Genomic DNA, 21,192 nt, shown 5'->3' with positions numbered 1-21,192 from the left:
AGCTTAAGGTCATGAAAGAAGATGTTTTTTGCTGCCACTATTGATCCTTATCTGGAAACTTCATTCTGGCCAACTGGCTCTAATCAAGGAAGCTAATGAGTTCATTAAGGTAAATCCCAAAGCAGGAATCAGACTGTGCCTGTGCATCAATGGGAGAGGGGCTTCTTCGGTATCACTTAGGTTTAAAAATCACACTCTTCCAGAATGTACACATAATTGCAGCGGGAGACAACTGCAAAAGGGATGGACAGGAAGATGAATGAATATGCATTCATGGGTTTGATTTGACAGACAAATGGGGGTTCCAAATCTGCTTCTTTTAAACAGAGCTAGGTTTTTCCCTTCTAAATACATATGCATCCAAATGGAAGAACCTACCCTTTGAGTAAGCTAAATATTGGCCCAGGGATTAGTTTACAAAGCAGAAAAGTGGTTTGCCCATTTCCTACCTCATTTTCCAATTTTCTCTCATGTTCAATGCAGCAAACGCTGTGTGTGTGTGTGCCAACCAGGGCACGCTCACAGAAGGCGAGAGTGTTAGTGGAAAGAAAAAGAGAAAGACATCATGGAGAAAAAATATCAATGAGTGATTTTACCACTCTTAGGAAACAACCTCAAGGCCTCAGGGGACCTGGGGCAGTGATTCCTCTTCATTTCTTTCAGAAGTTGAAGCCCAGAGGCAACAGGGCTTTCAAAGAGAAGCATTTTGCACTGCGTTTGCAATCCTGAATAATAATGGCCCCAGAGTCCCAGAGAAACCCACGGGCCAGGCTTCAAACTTGACTCAGGAAGTTCCCTGTGCAGTCCTCATAGAGGCCACCCTCCCTCGATCATTGTCAGAACAGGCTCTCCCTCCCGTCTGACAGCAAGTGCCCACAATTCTGAAGAAAGACTGACTGTCTCTTGTATGTGTATTGAGATTTGGCTCTTAATTGAGATCTTCCCATCCCATCTGAAACCCATCAGCTTCTAGAGGAATAATCCAATGTCCCCATGGGTAGATGCAGGTGGTCTGAGTGGCAATTAACAGTGATCTAATAGATTGTAAACTTTCTGGACTCCAGGTTCGGGAGGGAGGAAGAGGTGTGTACAAAGGGACTGGCTGGTAGCCAGGCTGTGCCAAAACTAAAGCGCAAGCATGTGCTTACGCTTTTCCACCGATCAACAACAACAACAAGAGTAACAAACGACATTTACTCTAGTTATTCGGAGTCTGAATTCCACTACCCCTCTGCCCCTCCCTTTCCTTCCCTCTTCCTCTTTCTCCTGCATCCATTACCATGCCTGCAACATTCAAGGTGCTCAAAAGAGATGTGTCGAATCAGTCAAACACATAAATTAATAAAACATGTGCCCTTCTGCAAATGATTTGGTTTTTCCAACCCTCCACTTCTTCATCAGTAACATGGAGATAATGTTATTTTATGGGTTTGTGTTCAAGGCTACATAATATGTAGCATGCTTTATATGATGTGTAAAATGTCATAAAATGATCATTTTGAGTTATGAATTTAATTTTATGAATTTTGTGAACTTTAAATTTATGAATTTTGAGTTTTCAGATATGGTTCAGCTGAGGGGAGAGGAGAGCCAAGTGAAGATATATGCAGATAAAAGAATCTTTACGCAAAGCTATAGGTGTGCTTGGTTAAATAATCTCAAATACATGTAACCAATGTTCAGGAAGAGAGATAATGGGGGATGGGAAAAGGAGAGAAAAAGAAAGGAGGGAGGGAGTTCGGGATATAGTGAATGCTTTTAAAGTCACTTGAATTATTTCATAAAGGGTAAATTTTCTTTTCACAAGAAATCATCCTGTGCCAAAAGAGGCGGGGAGGTTGTTCAGCAGAAGCGGGTTAATCCGAGCTCCCTCCTGCGTGTTGCAGGCCACAGTGCCTGATAGAGCCATGAAAGCGGCGCAGCCACATATTTCATCAGAACTTCCTCTGTGGTCCTTTTTATATTGAAGTCTCTCACTGTTACAGGGCCGTGTTTGGAAAAGTTGGAAAACTTTTCCCTTGGTGGAAAAAAGATGCCCTCATCAGACTCAGTGCAGCGAATGAATGAAGTTACTCCCTTGGCTCAACATCTCCATCTACTTTCAAACCAAATATTGATAGAAACATCTTCCCTCAATTCCGCGGCTGGAATTTTACTCTCCGGTAGCGTTGCCGAGTATCGGATGCACAGATTTCGAAAGTCCGCAGGAAACAGGCTTGGTTTCGGAGCCAGTGGTTGGTTTTTGCAAGAGCCGATGCTCCTTACAGTCCTGTGTGGTAGCTTCTCCCGGGAGCAGAACGTGTAAAATAAACAGTTGCTGAGAAGCACGAAGAATTAACGAAGTGAAAATCTCGGGTTATTTGTTCGGCAATTGACACGCAAGTGACCTCCTTAAATACTTGTTTAAGGAGGTTCAGAGCGAGGATGAATGAATCTTCGGGGCGCTTGACTCGCACCGGCTTGTAAATCTCTTTTAGTCTTTCGGGAAGTAGCGGTAAATTAATACAAATCCAGGAAGGCGGGGAGAGAAGCGGGTAAAACCATGACGCCGGAGCTCTCCTCCAAGTCCTTTGGAAAGACTTGCTTTTGCTGCCCGGGACCCTGGAGGTTACAGCCGGGAGAACCCGGCGGCGCTAGGACCTGGTTGGCGCCTGGCTGCGGCCGCTTTCGGGCGGGAGGAGGAGGGAAAGGAGGAGGGGGATGTGGGAAAGGAGGGGTGTTAAGGGGGGGAGTCATTTATGCAGAGCAGGCGCTGCTGCCATTGCCACTCACACTCCCCGCGCGCTGCTCGGAGCCCGAGGGAGCGCAGGGAGCAAGCTAGTGAGCGCTCGGAGCCCGGGCCAGCAGAGGGGGCGCCCGGCCGCTGCCTGCAACGCCGCCTCCGCCGCGCTCGGGGGCCCCGGGAGGAGCGAGGGCGAGTCGGAGAGTCCGGGAGCCGAGCCCGGCGAGACCCAACTGCGGGAGGGCGCCCGCCCCGCTCAGCCGCCTCCTGCTTCTGAGCCGGCCAGCGCCGGCCGACCGCCCCGCGGGCCGGAGAGCAGGGAGCACAGGTCCCCACAGCCCCAGGGATGGTCTAGGAGCCGGCGCTAAGCTCGCTGCTCTGCTCCCTGCCGGGGCTCGCCGCCTCCTGCCGATCGCCCAGGGCTGCGAGCCGGGGCGGCCCGGGGGCTGCGCGCCGGGGCGGCCCAGGCCGGAGAAGTTAGTTGTGCGCGCAGCTTAGTGCGTGGAGAGAGCGAGCGAGCGAGGGAGGCAGTGAAGCGCCGGGGCCATGGGCTGGGGGAGCCGCTGCTGCTGCCCGGGACGCCTGGACCTGCTGTGCGTGCTGGCGCTGCTCGGGGGCTGCCTGCTCCCCGTGTGCCGGACGCGCGTCTACACCAACCACTGGGCAGTCAAAATCGCCGGCGGCTTCCCGGAGGCCAACCGCATCGCCAGCAAGTACGGATTCATCAACATGGGACAGGTAACCACAGGCTGGCCCGGCCCTCGGCCCTGAAGCTGCCGGGGGCAGGGAGGGGGGGAGTCCCCCTCGACCTCACGCTTGTCCCCTCCTCGTTAATCCCCCCTCCCCCGCTTCCAGATGTGCTCTTGCAGCTGTTGCCCTAACTCTTGAGCGATGCTCTCTCTCTGTACGTCCCTCTTCTCTCTTTCTCTCTCTCACACACACACCCACACTCCCCAAAGTTGCTGGGGTTTATGTTTTGTTTACTTGTTTCTTACAAGCCACGAGGGACAGGTGGGGTTCTCTGGAAGAATCGTGAGTGTGTATACCCCCTTGGTGGTGTCAGACTCGATCAGACCTTTTGACATGGAAAGTCAGAGAGCACTAGTAGCCTGAGCTGTTTTGGGGGAGTAGGAGGTAAGCGCGCCCCTGGTGCCAGCTCCTTATGGTTTCTGAGAGCCGGGGTAAGAGGGAGGCGGGGAAGGGAAAGCCTTTCTTGCTCGGGCTTGAATTTAGCCCAGAAAGAAGTTTTCTCTTCTTGGGCGAGAGGACCGCTGGGCGCTGGAGGCTCAGGAGGCGCGGGGACTGGAGCTGGAAGGGAAGAGAGCGGCGGAGGGAGGGAGGAGGAAGCCGGACTCGGCGGGAGCGCAGATTTTGGGGGAGACTCCCGGCTTCTTCGCCTCTCGCGCGGGATTAGCGTGGGGGTTCCCCAAGGGGTGGTCGGAGGAGGAGGTGGGAAACTCGCTAGACCCGCTGACGCGGTTCTGCCCTGGGAAAACTGTGAGTGTTCCCCGGGAGGGACGTGCGGGGTCCGGAGGCGGCGCCGTCGGGGGAGAGGTGGGCGGGCAGCGGGGCGCCAGATTTTTGTGGGGTGCCGTTCGCGGGCTTTCGGCAAAAGTGCCTGGCTAGGGGACAATGAGTTGAGTGGTGTTATGGGGATGGTCGGAAGCGCAACAGATTTGGAGGTACCTCCAGGCTAACTGGTCTTGGCTTCCTCGCTTCCTTTCCTGCGAGAAATGGGGTGGAGAGGGCTATGTAAGCGGGTCCCAGAAAGTACCCCCCCCCCCCCCACACCCCTTCCACTCGCTTGGCTGGGCCGACCCTGGCCAGACTCTGGCGAGACTCTGCAGGGGCTGGGAGGCGAGGGTGACGGGGGCGCCCTCGCGGCAGACGCGTTGGTGGGACTGCTCCGGAGGCGCGCGTCCTCCGTGCCCTGCAGGGGTGAAGGCGGGGGAAGGTGCCAGCCGGTGCCACTGGAGCAGGAGAGCACAGACTGTTCTGATGCCCTTGCGCTCCACGTCCAGGAACGCCAGCCCTGGAGCGCGGTGACCCTAGGCTGCCTAGGGAGCTCGGCACTGAGAGAGGAGGCAGAACTGCTGGTCCCTCATCTAGAAGGAGCTAGGGAGCGCTGGGGGGTTCAGAGGAGCGGGAGCGCCAGGTCTTGTGCTTCCCGGGTCCCCAGGGACCCGTGTTTCAGAGAAGTCAGTCCTGTGGAGAACTGAGACTAGGGCAAGGGGCATGGTATGCATCACCCTCCTCCCCATACACCAGGAAGGAAGGGACACCAGCCGGATTTTGTTGCCTGAGTGCCTGTTATGTTCAGGAGCGTTCCATTCTAATGGCTTGTTAGGATTCTACTGGCTTCTTTTTTTTTTTTTTTTTTTTGCTTGAACAAAGTGTTGAATCTGGCTAAGTCTTTTTACATGAGCTTAACGTTGGTTGCTGCCTGTCACCCAGGAGTGTAACTGGGAAGGACAGTAGTGAAACTAGTCGTGTTAATCGTCTTTCCAGAGACCCATGTCTCAGATTCAGCTAACGCTGAGCATCTCCCACATAATAGTGTATTTGGAAGAATAAGTTCTTGCATGTACACTTCTTTCGTAGTCTGCAAAACGACCATTTTTGGTGGGATATTACTTCACGTAGAGCGAAGAGAAAACCAAGACTGGAGAATTTGACCTGCACAGGGTCACCCAGCTAGACAGTGACAAAGCCATGATTGGGACCTAGGACTGTCTGGTCCAGGCCTATTTCTGCGCGAATCCTGCTTTTTAGGATGGGAGGAAGGAGGAAGAAAGTAAAATCCCCATTTCCCTGAATTCTGATTCGGTGGCTCAGTAGACTGGCAGCAAACACCCAGTGTTAATTCATAGATACTTAGATTAAACAGACCTGGACTTCTTGAATCTAAGAAGCTTCGTGACTTGCAAGGGCAGGAAGACCTGTATCTAAATAAACTCATTAAATAGAATCTGCCAGAGTGAAGGAGGAGAAATTGTCACTGAACCCACCCTAGAACAAGCAAATATTGCAGTGTCCTGCAACATCATCTGACTTTTTACCAGGGGCCTTCTAAGGAAGATCCATGGCTTTTCATTTAAAAAGTAATAGTAAGAAAGTTTACTAACAAATAACACCAAATACTACTTATTGCGATTTTTACAATGCCAATGAGGAAATTTACTGCTTGCAGAGGTTACAGAGGATCCCTTGAACTGATGCCATGGCCAGTGTAAAAAGACCAGCTATTCTTACAGTGTAAAGCATTTCCTCTCTAGATCAAAGGAGAATAACCCTGTGCTGAGTCTTTGGGGTAGTAAATTGAGTATTCACACGTGCTACATCATTGCACTGTATGGGCTGAGTGTATTTCTTATTCATCCTTTACTGCTCTGACCTTTCAACACTTTAGACATCCTTTTGTTATTCTTTCTTTCCATCAATAAACCAGCTGTGGTTCAATTGAGGGCAGTAACTAATTTGCATATGTCTCTGGAATGTTCTCCTATTTTTACCTATTTGGGCTGGGGAGGTCCCACTTAATGTGTCACAAATTGGAACTGAGACGTGTTATTGTTTCTGAAGTCATTTAATATCCTGGTAGTATTTTTGATATCGTCAGTATAATTTAGGTGAATAAGGTTGTGACTTTTTCCCACCAGCAGAGGTACAGTTTTGACTGTCTACTGAGGATTTCAGTGTAACGTTTTGTATAGCATCTTAGCATTTAAAAGCCACCAGAGGTAAAATTTCCGGCCTGGAGATTTCTCCAGAAAAGGATAGGCGTGACTCTTGTGTTCATGAAAGATAGGATGTGCAGGGTAACGCCAGAGCAAGCCAGCAAACAAACAGGCAGAAAAGACAGGCTTGAATTCCTGGAAGGGCTCAATGATGTGGGTTTTCTTGCCTTTGGTCATAGAGATAGCATTATGTTTTGGTGGGTTTTCACGTAATGTTAATATTTTGTGAATAGTTATGCCTTGAAATTCTGAAATGATGCCATAATTATTATTAGTAGTTGTTGTCATATCAGCATATATCAGATTTTTCTTGGTATTAGAATGCCCTCCTTTTCTTCCCCTACAAGCCCTGACTCCAGGCGCCCTTAATATCTAGTACGACCAGCACCTGCTGGGCTGGCTGAGGCTGTGCTCTGGGCCTTTGAGCTAACAGTGTAGTGCTTAGAGGATGGAAATGACATAAATAAGACCTGATTATGTTAGTTGTGAACCTTTGTGTGGATGAAATCTACAAACCGGGAGGAATTAATGTCAGGTTATTTGAACCCAGGGAGAAGGTCCTCTGTGAAGGGTGTTTCCTGTGCACAACAGCTGGATTTACCCTTCTGTGGGTTGCTTATAATCTTTGATCCCAAGCTGAGATTACCAGTAGCAAAAACCCCTCCCTAAACCATGTAACTTATCTTGAGCAAGATTCCAGAAGGATAAAGCCAGATGCAAGCAATACTGGGGAAACATTTTACCTGGAGTTCCCATTGAAAGCATAGACTTGGGAACTCTGGAGATGCCACTTGCAAGGTCTGTGAAAGCAGGAGAGTCACCCAACTTAATGGAGCCCCTGTTCCTTCATGTGTAAAGTGATAACCTCTAGGTAATAGTGTGAGTTGACTATGCATTGCTCAGCACAGGCTTGCAGTCAAAGGTTTGTTGAATCTGAATCTGAAATAAGTGAGATTCAAACTTTAGTTAGATATGGAGAAAGGAAGACATTTTAAAAATGGGAGATGGAAAAATGTGAAGATCGGGAAAATGAATTTTTAATCGCTGAGGAAAAAGAGTTAAATCAGAGCTTTGTAGACAGGGAAAATGGTTTTCCATTTCAACTAACAATTGAAAATAGTTTTAAAATAGTTTTCTGTTGGATTCTAAACAATTCTGGCTGATTTCCCATGGTGATGCCCTCCTCCCTGGCTGATCCTTGTTGTAGCCTGTTAGATATTATAGGATAAGCTTTCTGGAGATGGAAGAAGGGGAAGAAAAATATCTGAAGACTGATTATTTTATAAAGCATCTTATCTTGGTACATTATGTTAGATCGTATTTGAATTTGTATTTTGCTTAATTCTGAGTGTAGTGTGTTTGAGGAAGGTCAGAAGAAGCATTTTCCAAATCAGGAAAAGATACTTGAGCCAGAACAACCTTGTTCAGCGATGTTCTGAAGGCCTCCCACTCTGCTGGTTAGTTTTGACCTGTGAGTAATGTGGGAAGTTTGGAATGTTGCTAAATAGTAGAGAGTGAATTCTGGGTGCTTATGGATGGCATTAGAAATGGGGGACGTGGCTAGTCTGTTGGGTTGTATGGGAGTGGACTGTGCTCCCCTTTTTAAACCCTTAGGCATTTTGTAAATAGAAAAGTCAATTGACGTAGGCGTCCCAGCTTGATCCCTGTGTGATCCATCTGACTTTGCACAGGGCAGCTCTTCACACCCGAGAACCTCAGCCCTGACCTCTGCTAAGGTCTCTCACATGCGTAGTTCTCATGAGTAGGAGAACCTATCATGAGAAAAAGTAGTTCAGAATGCTTGGCCTGATGACGGTGGGTCTGTTGCATTAACCTCATAGACTAGGAATGGCTTGTATGTGACCATTGGGATTTTTGGGGTCTATTTGAAATGAAAAACTGCATTCTTGTGAGCCCCAAGGCAGTTGAATTTGCCTTATCGTGCTGTCTCTCATGAGCTTATATCCAGAGGCCCTAACCTTAAAGGTCAGCCAGAGAAGCAGGGTAGTGTGCTGGGAAAATGTCCAGCAATGTCTGACTCTTTGGTTAAGGGAGGGAGTCCTAACCCAGAAACATCCCCTGGGCAGGGAGGGGTATTTGTGTTGTTGGTTCAAGTTATAGGAAGCCGGGTCTGGGTTTTCCCCAAGGCTGAAATATGTCCAGGCATCGCTCAGCCTTGGGACTTTATCACTTGACTAATTCAGGTTGGATTCGATGACAAAGAAGCTGAGTTTGGCTTCCTGGATGGTAAAAATGGATGCTGATAGATATTCATGCACGCTAGAAGATATATATGTATATGTGTATATATGTATATATCTGTTAATTTTTATTTTTATCAAAGTTAAATTTGCACATAGAGTAAAATTAGTCATGCAACATTCTCACTAATTTCAACACATTGGATCTCTACATTTAAGGGTACCAAGCAGGAACGATCAGTGCCAATGAAGTCTTCAGTTTGCATTAATCCTGGGAGGAAAATGAGACCAGAAAGAAAAGAAGACTAGGAGTCAGAAGGTTTGAGAGAAACTCTCGAGTTTTTCCTTTTGTTAACCAATCTGACCCTCAGTGCTGCATTTTTCAATAGGAGACCATAATACCTGCTCCATCCACCTCACAGCGTTGCTGTGAAATTGAGTACCCCATAAATGAACATGAAGGCATAAATAGAATAAGGCATGGGAAGCATGAGGTGATCCATAAGGGCCCCCGAGGAGATGCACAGGCTGCTCCAAGAAAAGTAAGAGAATGCTCTGGTTAATGGGAGTTTCTGTAGGGGAGAAGCTTGTGATTTTCCAGATTCTTGTGATTGCCCTTGGGGATCTAGTGGGGACAGAAGGAGGAGGAGTCAGTGTTGCCCCTCATTCTCCCATTGGAGGACAGTGATAGCTGTACTTTTCCCTTGAGAGCCGTAGAGAGAGGTGTTGGTTGGACAGCTTTGGTTTATAAGGCATATGTAATATGGAGGTTATAAGATTTTTAATTTAAAGACTCAAAACATGTTCTTTTTAATTTAACTCAAATGTGGGTATGTATAGAAAAGTGGTGGGAAATAACACTGAAGTACGTATAGAGCCATAAGGACTGTAGATGGGACTCCTTTAGGTGCAAGTGTCGAAAACCCAGCTCATACTGCTTAAATAAAACTAATAAAGAAGCAGAGAAGGAAACAGAGAATCTGTCAGTTTAAACAGATCCACGTGCCTTTATGTGCAGTTCTGAAAACAGAAGCCGAACCCTCTTTGCAACCAGACCTTGCCTGATCTATACTTTCTTCATGGTAAAACCTATCCTGACCTAGACTGACATTAATTAGGGTGTTAATTAGTTTTGTTGCAGAAATAGATTAATGAGTTTGGTTATGAGGGTGTTGTCCTGGATCCAGGTAGAGGTATGTATAACGTACTTCAGTATGTGCCCCATTGTACTTTTCTCTTCTGAGGAATTCTGAATTCTGAAGGTCATTTAGATCCAAGAGTTTCAGGAGAGAGGTTGTGGGCCTGTCCAGCTGAAAGGCCAGAGGGAGTGCTAGCGTCAGGTGTTTCTCCATTTCTCTGTGTTAGCTTCGTTCTCCGTCAGGCCCTTTCCACAAGGCAGTAAAGCTCATGCATTTCTCAGTACCTCTTTTACCCAGTATTGAAATTAACCCTGAAAAAGTCTCCAATTCCTCCTGATTGGGCCATATCCCCACTTGTGGGCCAATCACTTTGTCTATAGGGGGTGTAGGGGGTGGCAGTATGTTGGTGAGTCAGCTTGGGTCACATGTCCATCCTTGAAGTGAGAGAGATGTTGACCTTTGGTGGGAAACCCACGAACTGAGGAGGGACAGTTCTCCAAAGGAAAAGGAGGTGCTGTCAGTAGAATAAGGGAAAGCAGATGTTGGACAAGAAAAAAACCCTACTACAGATCAGATTATATAAGGCCTTAAGTACCTTGGCTGGGGAGTTTAATCATTATCATGTAGGATGAAGACATATTGAAGGTCGCTGAGAAGGAGGCAACAACCTATTAATTCAACAAATATGAGAGTCCACCATGTAACGTTCATAAGACATTCTCTCCTCTCAAGAGGGTAGGACATTTTTACCCATAACTATCGTTCAGCAAGACAAATACCAATGGACTTAGAAGCAGTGCAGTGTGGTTCAGTCATGCCTGGGGACTCCACTCCAGCAGTGTGCATAACAAACTGGAGGAAGCAGAGAGGCAACTGTGTTGGTAAAGGTTACTGGTAATGAACATAGAAGCTGTGACAATGGAAAGAGAATAGATTTGGAAGTTCTTATAGAGGTGGATTCAGTATGGCTTGTAAACTGAATGGAAGTGGAGGATGAGGAGATCGGAGGAGGTGAAGATGATTGCAGAGTTTATAACCAAGGGACCAGGAGAATGGTGGACTCATTTGTAGAATTAAGGAGAGTCTTCAGAAGCATTCTGGGGACAAAAAGATGGTTCAGCCTTGGTATTGTTGGTAGATAGAAGGGCATGCAGATAGAAATGTCCAGTAGGCAGAAGAGAATTTAGGATGGGAAAGAAGTAAAGACTAGCGCTCCTCCACCCCAATGTAAGTGTAAGTGAAGCTGTGGCAGTGCACGGGATTGCTAATAGATGAAGCACAAAGAGGGAGGAGGGCCGAGGATAGAACCTAAAGAATTGTCTCCACTTAGGGAGCAAGGGGTAAACGGGACAGGGAGGCCCTGAAGACAGACAGTCAGAAAGCCACAGGAGGAATGGGTGCCCCTTCAGAGGATATGCACTAGTGAGAAGTGCTGTGGAGAGAATCCAAGGAGATGAGAACTGAAACGTGCCTTAAAGATTTCATGACGAGGTTACCAATGCCTTTCGCACAAACGCTTGTTGAATAGTGAGGGAGAGTTGGGTTGTAGGGCAGGAGAGGAAGTGAGTACGGAAGTTTTTCATTGCACATCTGCCTACCCAGCCACATTCTCTCCCTTTGTCTCTTTCTCATCAATGTAGTGGGGTGGTTAGGATCATAAGTCTAGAACATCCTAATACTGCTACTTCCTAGGAGGTGGACCCTAGCTAGGGTCTTAAGTTCTCTGTGCCTCTGTTTCTTCTTGTGTAAAAAAGATCAATAGTATTTCCCTCATAGGATTGTTGTGAGGATTAGTTAAAAGCAGTTAGAATTGTGCCTGGCACATACTACATACTCAATAAATGTCAGTTATTATATCTTGTTTTATTCAACCAAATTATGATCAGTTTTTATATACTGTTTTCACTTAACATTACATTGTGAGCCTTTTTCCAACATTACTAAATAATTTTAGACAAATTGTAATGGCTGCGTAATTGAAGGCTCCATATTATGTTATAATTAGTGTGACCATACGTTGTATTTTGCCAGAGACAGTCTGGTTTATGCCTGTGGTAAATCGTTTCACCACTATTAAGTATTTTTTACATCCCCTTTCGCTTTCAAACGTGTCTGAGTTTGGAAGAGAAAGGATATGGTCACCCTAATTCTACGTGTATTTGTGTGTGTGTGTTGTGTGTGTGTAATTGGATATCTGTCCTTCCCCTAGCTGGTGAGCTCCTCTCGAGAGCAGGGCAGTGCTTGCTTCCTGTTTGTGTGCCCAGCACCTTGCACCATGCGCAGCATAGGAGAAGTATAATGAGCACCTGGCACAGACGCATAAAGGGCTTACGTAGAGAGGAGTAGGTTTGGAAAGGAAGAGGAACACTGGGGCCTTGAGACTAAGGAGGAATGAGGGTGAGTGGAGATTCAGGGGAGTTCAAGTTGAGGAGCAAAGGAAGGGAGCATGTGTGTAGAGTGGCCTGGATCTCATTAGTCACTTAGTCACTTCAGAGGTGAAGGCCACCTCCAGAGAGAGGGACAACTGGGTAAAATTAATGTCCTGGTGATTCAGTGTTTTGGAACATTTTTAGGAAATTCTAATAAGAATCAATGATCAATACCTATGAAAACACTCGTGAAATAGCAATGCGATTATTTGCTGCTTGTACTTAGTTATTGCTCAGTAACTAGTGGTTCAATGAGTGAGGGAGAAAATGAACCAATCTGTATTATTTTGTGCTTTTGTCACTAATGCTCAGGAACCTGAGATTACAAAAGGACAAAATAGGGAGTTAGAATTTACTAGGGTGAGAGAGAAGGGAAAAAGAGACTGGGGAGCCGGGAGTAGGGTGAGGGGACAAATGGTTCTTGCATACAAGGGGTACCACCTTTGAAATCGTAGACCACAGTGTACAGGCTTAGAGGAAGGTGACAGGGCCAAAACAGGGCTTGTGGACCAAAGGAACAGGGCAAGTTTAGGGGCTGTAGGGGCTATGAGGTCAAAATGAAAATGGAAGGCCGGTTTGATAAGAGTGGAAGAAGCAGAAGGATGTAGGCCATCCCAGAGGGTACATTTTTCTTTTTTGACAACTCCAAGTTAGAGCTGTTTTGCATGATTATAAGGTCCCAGGTGTGGCCGTGCTGGTTGGCTGACCAGACAGACACCAGGTAAAGTCCAGTGGGGTTGGACAGAGTCAAGAAACTGTGAGGCTGGGTTATTGGAAGGATTATCAGTTCGGATAAGATGAGGATTCCACGTAATTTGTGCTGGTATACCCACTAGGCAGATAAACATGAAGTTTGCCCCACACTTCAATTCTCCTTGGATAAATTTAGGTATTATCTCTACTTTACACGTCTGTGTGCTATTATTTGCTCTGCAGGTCCTGTATCAACGTGAGGGATAAAGACAGACACATGGGTGATTGCTTTCAACTCCCAAATGTGCCTTCCCATATTTGATTTAAAAACTGAGGATTGGATTGAGTACCGTGTAGAGGGAAGAGTGTAAACAGAGAGTGTGAAACCAGAAATAATATTTGAGGATGATTTTAAATGGTTTATACTGTGTCACTTTCTATGTTTGCCTCACCTTAAGTTGTCATGTAGCCTACTTTCCATTATAATAAATAATTATACCTAGAATTTATTCACGTCATGTATTCTGCCCTTCTCAGACATTATTTTCCATAGTATAATGAAGCTTTGTTCTGAACGTGTCTTTTATGTATTCTTAGTCTAATCTTTACTGCCTTATAGGAATATAGATATATTTTTAAATATGTTTTTAAATTATTCATAGATTGATATCTGTCTAATATATAATATTTTTAGATTGCTCTAAATTAGATTAATCTTATTTGCGTTTGTATGTTAATCTGGTGGTTAATTTAGGGTTAACGTCACAAAGGAAGCATTAAGTTTCTAGTTTAATCTGCGTATTATCTAGGAGGTTAAGTCTGTCCTGGGAAAATTATGTTGTGGATACCATGCTGGCATTGAAACTAGCCAAGATTTATTAAAAGCAAGTCCTTTCCTGATGCCTTTCCCAATATATGAATATATATGTATATATATTTATTTATTTATATATATACCATATATGTATTTGTAATAAGTACTTAAAGTCTGATATTTTTGTAGTAAGTACTTAAGGTCTGGTATTTTTCTGCTCTGAGAAGCTCTTACAGCTGTAAAAATATACCAGTTCTCTCCATATTGATGTTCCCAGGCTTGTACCTTGTTTTCACTAGTTGAAATTTCTCAACCAAAATAAAACTGAACAGTGCTCACTAGTTTGAATGCAGGGCGTTGTGGGGCGGACAGTCCCTGGGCCTTTAATCTTGTGAGCAAATACCCATAACTATAAGTTTAGAAGTTTACTGCTCACTCATCCTGGGCCTATTCTGGTTGCATTTAACTAATATTTTTTTTCCTCTGTGTGTGTGGGACCCCATTCATCAATTTCAAAGTTTTTCAAGGGAAAACTAAATTGTAGGCCATTTAGGATTTATTACAGCCTAGCTTCCAGCAAAACCTTTTTGCTTTATTTTTTTTAACTGTGGGGCATCTTTCTATTTGGTTAGTGCTCATGAACCAATTTACCAAATGCTACATTCTTTGACTCATTGTAGGGTGGTATCATTGCTTCTGGGCTGGTTGGACAATGCTGAGAACCAGTAAACAAAACTTAAGACTGAAAACAGGTGACTTGAATTCCACACTAGGTCCTGCCCTGCCCCTAATTTGCCATACATTTATGAGCTGGTCACAGGTTTTCTCTGTCTTAAAGGATTAGTTTTATTTAAGACATAGTTATTAAAGGACACCATTGATAAAGTGAAAAGACAACCCATACTATGGGAGAAAATATTTGCAAATCATATCTGATGAGAGACTTGTATCCACAATATATAAAGAATTCCTATATGCAATAATGAAAAAACATATGGCCCAATTAAAAATGGGCACAAAAGGGGGCTGGCCCCGTGGCTGAGTGGTTAAGTTTGTGCGTTCTGCTGCAGGCGGCCCAGTGTTTCATTGGTTCGAATCCTGGGCGCGGACATGGCACTGCTCATCAAACCACGCTGAGGCAGCGTCCCACATGCCACAACTAGAAGGACCCACAACGAAGAATATACAACTATGTACTGGAGGGCTTTGGGGAGAAAAAGGAAAAAATAAAATCTTAAAAATAAAATGGGCACAAAAGATCTGAACAGACATTTCTCCAAAGAAGATGTACAAACAGCTAATAAGCACATGAAAAGATGCTCCTCATTAGACATCAGGGAAATGCAATCAAAACCACAGTGAGATACTAGTTGACGCTCACTGGGATGGCTATAATCAAAAGGACAGATAATCCCAAGCATTGACAAGGATGTGGAGAAATTTGAAGCCCCACACACTGCTGGTGGAAATGCAAAGCGGTGCAACCACTTTGGAAAACAGTCTGGCGGTTCCTCAAAAGGTTAAACATAGAGTTACCATATAACCCAGCAATTCCACTCCTAAGTATGCATGCAAGAGAAATGAAAACGTTTATTCACACACAAACTTGCAGACAGAAGTTCATAGAAGCATTATTCCTAAGAGCTGAAAAGTGGAAACAACCCAAGTGTCTAGCAACTGATGAATGGATAAATAAGATATACTGTATCCATACAATAGGATATTATTCTGCAATAAAAATGGATGAAGTACTGATATGTGCTACAACTTGGATGAACCTTGGAAACACTGTGCTGGGTGAAAGGAGCCAGTCACAAAAGGCCACATATAGTATGGTTCTGTCTGTATGAACTGCCCAGAATAGGCACATTTATGGAGACAAAAAGTAGATTAGTGATCACTTAGGGCTGGAAGGGTGGGAGGAAATGGAGAGTGACTGCTAATGGGTATGGGGTTTCTTTTAGGGGTGATGAAAATGTTCTAAAATTGATTGGGGTGATGTTTTTCACAACTCTGTGACTATACTAACAACATTGAATAGGATACTTTAAATAGGTGAAATGTATGGGATGTGAATTATATCTCAATAAAGCGGTTAAAAAATAGTTGTTGAGTACCTGTTGTTTATTAGCAATTCTAATAACCATAATACTGCTACATTTATCTTTAATAAGGTATCTGCTCACATGGAGCTTATATTATATGGGAGGAGAAAAGCTATAAGCCAGTAGTGAAATGAATAAAATAATTTCAAATTATGATAAGTGCTGTCGGAAAGCAAAATACATTAGTAAGGTAAGAGGTGACAGAGGTGGGGAGAATTCTAGATAGGCTGGTGGGGGAGGCTCATTGAGGAGGAAACACTTGAGCAGAGACATTACTGTTGAGAAGGAGCCAACCACATGGAGGTCAAGGGTGGGGTGAGCTCTGTGCAGAGGAGACAGCCAGTGCAAAGGCCCCAGAGGAGCAGAAAACCGCTGGTGTACATGAAGTCTAGTTAACAAGGAAGACGTGGTTGACCTTGAGGTTGGTGAGGGTGATCTTAAAACTTAACTTTGGTGATGCCATTTCCCTGTTCAGAAGCTACCAGTAGCACCCATTTGCCTACTGCATGTAAACAGATTCCTTCTCTGGGCTTTTAAAGGCCTCCATCTCCTTGTCCTAAAATATTTTTTCCATCCTCTTTTCTGCTCTGTCCCTTATCACAGCCAAACTGGACTTCCCATTGTTCCCCAGATGTTATGCCCAATCCTGTCCTGTTTCTGTGCCAGTCTTTCCGCCTGGAATATTCACCTAACCACTAGCTCTTCTGGAAATTCTCCCTCTTCTTGAAGGCACATCTTGAATGTCACCTCTTTACTGTACTTCACTCTGGGGTAAAATATCGGTATAGGTAAAATCTCTGATTTTTCAGTTCTTTGACTCCCACAGTACTTTGCCCAAAATTCTCTTGGGGAATTTAGTATTGTTAAGTTTTTCTTGTTTTCCTCTTTCAGAGGACTTAATTATTATTCTGTAGCATGTAGCGTGGTGTTCTGCTCTATATAAGTAATCATTAAATATCGGTTGATTCCTGAAGTATTTTATAGACGTGCAGTGTATATACAGTGAAAAATAAATCTGAACACTAGAGGAAAATTTCAACAAATTCTACTCCCCAGTCAAAAAGGAAGGCCAACGTGCATAGTATATTCTGTAAAGGAGTATGGTAAAAAGCAGTGACCTAGGATTGATGAGTCACTTGTGTGTGGATTGCTAAAGTCCAGGGCTTACTGGGAAATGGCCTAACCCTTATCTTTAAGTGTTTCAGGCCTTGGCATCGTCAGCAGGGTCATTCTTTCTGGCTTTGACTTCCATGAGAATTCCTAGTGTGCGAGTCAGAGTACACAGAGTGACATTATCCACTCCAAGAGCCAAGTCCCAGATCATCCTAGGACTGGGGTTGCTTCTCCATGGATCCCAGGAAGCCCCGAGGACCCTGCTGGCTGTGGTCGTCTCTCTTGGGGTGGCATTGGAAGTCTTGTGTCTATTGGAGCAGTGGGAAGAACACCACAGAGAGTCCCCTCAATGAAAGAATGGGTCAGTAGGTAAGACAGGATTTCAAATCACAGGCAAATTTTACTATTTGTGTGGAGTCAGTGGGAGTATCAAAAATAAGCAGAATTGGTGCACATGAAAGGTCCTAAAGCTCTGTATAATGTAAGCAGTAGAATCTTGTGATGGTCAGAGGCTCATGGAAGCCCTACTTGGACTGGCCATTTTGAAGGGCCAAAACACTGAATTTAAATCTGCGTGAGAGGAGGGATTGCAGACTCTAGGACAAACAGACATAAATTAAGCCCTGCAGCTTAGCCTTTAAGGAGTGGCTTCAGAAATATCCTTGGAGATAGGAAATAAACTCAGGACAAATAGAGCAGATATCCATTGGGAGTTAACTCCCCTTAATTATAAAAGGAATGCTCTCTTGGGTGACGTGGCCAGAAGCCAGTCTCTCAATCGAGATGAGTCTCCCCATCTGACCTCATCACTTTGATCAGATCCAAGCCTCAAATGACCAGTCCTTCAGGCTCAGCCAGATAGAGGGAAAGGTGAGTTATGTTTTCTGGGTCAGATGAAAGGGAGATGGGAAAGCTGAGTGTTCTCATGCTGTATATAGTTCTGGAGTACATCTATTCCTTCCTCTCAGTGGTGATGGGTCTACTGTAGCTAAGCCGTCTGTTACTTCTTGTTTGGAGTATTGTACTAGTTCTGCCCTGTCCCCACTGTCTTCCCCTTCAAAGCTTGACACCTAGGCAGGTTAATTTTCTCAGAACCCACTCTGGTCAAAAAGACTACTTCTTCCTCTTCCTCCTTCTCCCCCACCACTCCCGCTCCTCCCCCCCCCCCCCCACTTCCTCCTTCTCCTCTATTCTAAACATCAATCAACCTAAACATTTTGCCATTCTTTGCCTGTGATCTGCCATTCCCTACTTTTCTGCCCATACTCTGTTCCCGCTGGCTGGTCATCCTCTTGTTCAGTTCTCACTCATTCAGCAAAACTCTTCTCAGATGTCATATCTTCAAATGGAACTGCCTGTGGCTAAAACTTCCTTTGTTTAAACTCTCACTGAACTTTGTATGCTTCTTTTTACTGCATTTGACATTTTTAGCTTGTATTCAATTTATATATATATATATATATATATATATATATATATATATGTTTTATGTCCTCTGCTTGATAGTAATCCCCTTAAAGACAGATATCTGTCTGGTTCATCTTTGTATTGCATATGGCACCTAGAAGAGTGCTCTGCAGTTACAATGCCCTCAGAAAAGTATTCTGAAATGGATAAATGGCTGTGAGTAAATAGAGGCAGGGAGTAAAGAGAGATGGCAGCGCTCATTAGTACTATCCATTGAAAATTTCTGGTTTTCCTCCTAGCCTCCTAGGATTGTATTTCCCTATGTTGGGTATTACGGGTGGCCACGTAATTTCTGTTGGCCAATAAAATGTGAGCAGAAGTGACATGTGTTCCTTCTACAACAGTCAGTGCATGACTTGCTGGGATCTGCATCTTCCCTGACGTAATCCACTAAGCTGCAGGTGCTAGATGCTTCCTTAGCCTGGGTCCTTGTGGGATATGATGAACAGCACTCCCGCCAACGCACACTGGACTATAACTAGAGCTAGAAACAAGGCTTTGTTGTTTTAAGTCACTGAGATTCATGGCTTCATTTGTTTCCGCTGTGGAACCTTGCCCATTCTGACTAATACAAGAGTACAGTGCCCTTTCTCCTTAGCCTTGCACACAGTATAGACTAAGAGACGTGATGGAAGGGAGAAAAAGGATTATGTGATCCTCTGGGTAAGAAACCTGTGACATAATAGGAAGACCTCAGTGATCTCCAGTATACATTTTGCTCATTATGCAAGTGATAATTATATGTGTCCCCAAAGTTCAGAAGCCAGATATTAGGTATTTGCAAATGTGTGTCTGTGATTCTGTTGCTTAGAGGAGATTTGCATTTCCTGAAAGAAACCCTGAAGATCCCAGAGCTTAACTGCACTGAGTTGCTTCTCTCTGACCTCGCCACCTTTCTGGATGAGCCTTGTTCCATGAGTTCACATATTCCTGTTCCTTACTGGTGAGCCTCTTTAGAAAATTGAGGGTTTTTTAATTTTCTAAGGAGACAGAAAATTAGTGTATTACAGTTTGTCTTTTATTTTTCCCCATCAAATGAAAATAACACATTAACTTTGTACCTTGAATAATTGTTTCATAGAGAACTTTCTGTCTGCTTGCCAATTGTACTTGCTTGTGCCCTCTCTGAGGGCCACACTGTGCTTTCAGAGTTGTGACATCCATGGCTGCAGAATCCACTTAAATTTGCCACCCCATCCCACTGCCCATCCTGCCTTCGTGGTTTGGGAACTGGCTTCACAAACATGTGGCTATCTGTGCACTCACTGATTTATGTGATGTGGACGCAGCAGGGAACATCTGAGATTTAAAATGTTATGGCCTGAATTTCTAACTGTTGAAACGAATCCAAAGCAGCAGATTTTTCTTCTTTGGCAAGACAAGATTGAAGCAACATGCAGTGATTTGGTTCGCCGATTTGCGAGCTGTTAAAAATCGGAATCACTTAAAACAGGGAGAGTAAGTGCTGCCTAGTGTGAAAAATATTCTAAAGGTCACATGGTTATGTAGTCTTAGACAAGTTAAGCACCATGAAACTAGAACTATTTTGAATAAATTTAAAGCACTGCACGTGAACATGTGGATTTTTTTTTTTTGCTAAAATATTCTGTTGCAAAAGTAGTCAAAATCTTACTTAGTTCACTCTGACTATGAAAAGATTCTAATGAACCCCGAAGGCCCTTCCCTCACTATCTAGTCTCTCAGCTATGGAGGCCATCTCTGGCATTTGTTTCTTTCACTTTTGGGTTTCCCCTTTGCCATCATTCTGTCCTTCAACCTTCATTGCAAATATTTTAGAATATCTACACTATGCTAAGTCTTGGAGATACAGTAGTGCACAAAAATCTCTACCTTCTGGAACTGACATACTCATAGGAGGAGTGTACCGGTTTGCTTCAAAACAAAGTACCCAAAACTCTGTGTCTTGAAACAATAATCATTATTGTTTTGGAGGCTGTCAGTTGACTGGTAGGTTCTTCAGTCCACTGGTGGGTCATCTAGGCCTGGTTGGTCTGGGAGGCCTCACTCGCATTCCTGGTGGTTTATGCTGGCTGCTGGCTTGGAGTATGGGGGTAACTGGCCATGTGTCTTTCATCATCCAGCAGCCTGGCTCGAGCTTCTTTCCATAGTAACAAGACGGTATCCCAACAGCCAGAGGGAGGGAATCTCTCTGTGGAAGCCCTTTTCAAATTTCTAACACCCTGTAGGACAAAACAAGTCACATGACCAAGTCCAGCATCAAAGGTGGAGACATAGCTTCATGCTTTCATAAGGGGAGATGTGAAGAATTTGTGGTGGTGTTTTGCAGTCTACCACAGGGAGACTGTTAATAAATGATTGAATAGAAGAAAAAAACAGTGTCACTTGGTGGTACATGCTATGGACAAAAAGCAGGGAAGGGGGATGTCTGAAAAATTGTTTTCAGTTGTACACAAGATGGCTGAGAAGGTTTTCATGTGAGGGTGACATGAGTAAAGATCTCAAGAAGGTGAGGTAAAGAAATGAGCCTTACAGATATCTGGAGGAAGCACATTCTAGTAGAGGAAACAGCTAGTGCAAAGGCTCTGGACAGAGAGAACCTGCTATAGTGAAGGAACAGCAAGAAGCCCAGTGATGTTGACTGAGCAAGTCGGGTAGCAGATGGGCGGGAGAGGTAATGGGGGTGGGTTGGAGAGGTGAGGTAGATTCTGTAGGTCAGTGCTTCTCCCATTTTAATGTGCAGTTAAGTCACTTGGGGATCTTGTTCAAATGTAGATGTGATTTAGTAGGTCT

General features: G+C 44.7%; 1 protein-coding gene across 5 annotated transcripts in view; it reads left to right on the top strand.

Annotated features, from left to right (window-relative positions):
- Window positions 1-2,721: 2,721 nt before the first annotated feature.
- PCSK5 (proprotein convertase subtilisin/kexin type 5) overlaps window positions 2,722-21,192 on the top strand; it is a 436,446-nt gene continuing 417,975 nt past the window's right edge. For 3 of the 5 annotated variants that reach the window (XM_005604948.4, XM_014735411.3, XM_001916924.6), the window contains exon 1: window positions 2,722-3,460. In XM_005604948.4, the coding sequence (XP_005605005.1) occupies window positions 3,269-3,460 (192 nt within the window). In that variant the 5' untranslated portion in view covers window positions 2,722-3,268. The remainder of the gene's footprint in view (window positions 3,461-21,192) is intronic. The other 2 variants (XR_011431390.1, XM_070248444.1) reach the window with 2 other exon arrangements.

The sequence above is a fragment of the Equus caballus genome, chromosome 23 (assembly GCF_041296265.1).
Source record: "Equus caballus isolate H_3958 breed thoroughbred chromosome 23, TB-T2T, whole genome shotgun sequence".
Taxonomy (NCBI): domain Eukaryota; kingdom Metazoa; phylum Chordata; class Mammalia; order Perissodactyla; family Equidae; genus Equus; species Equus caballus.
This window is presented reverse-complemented; position numbering and strand designations above follow the sequence as displayed.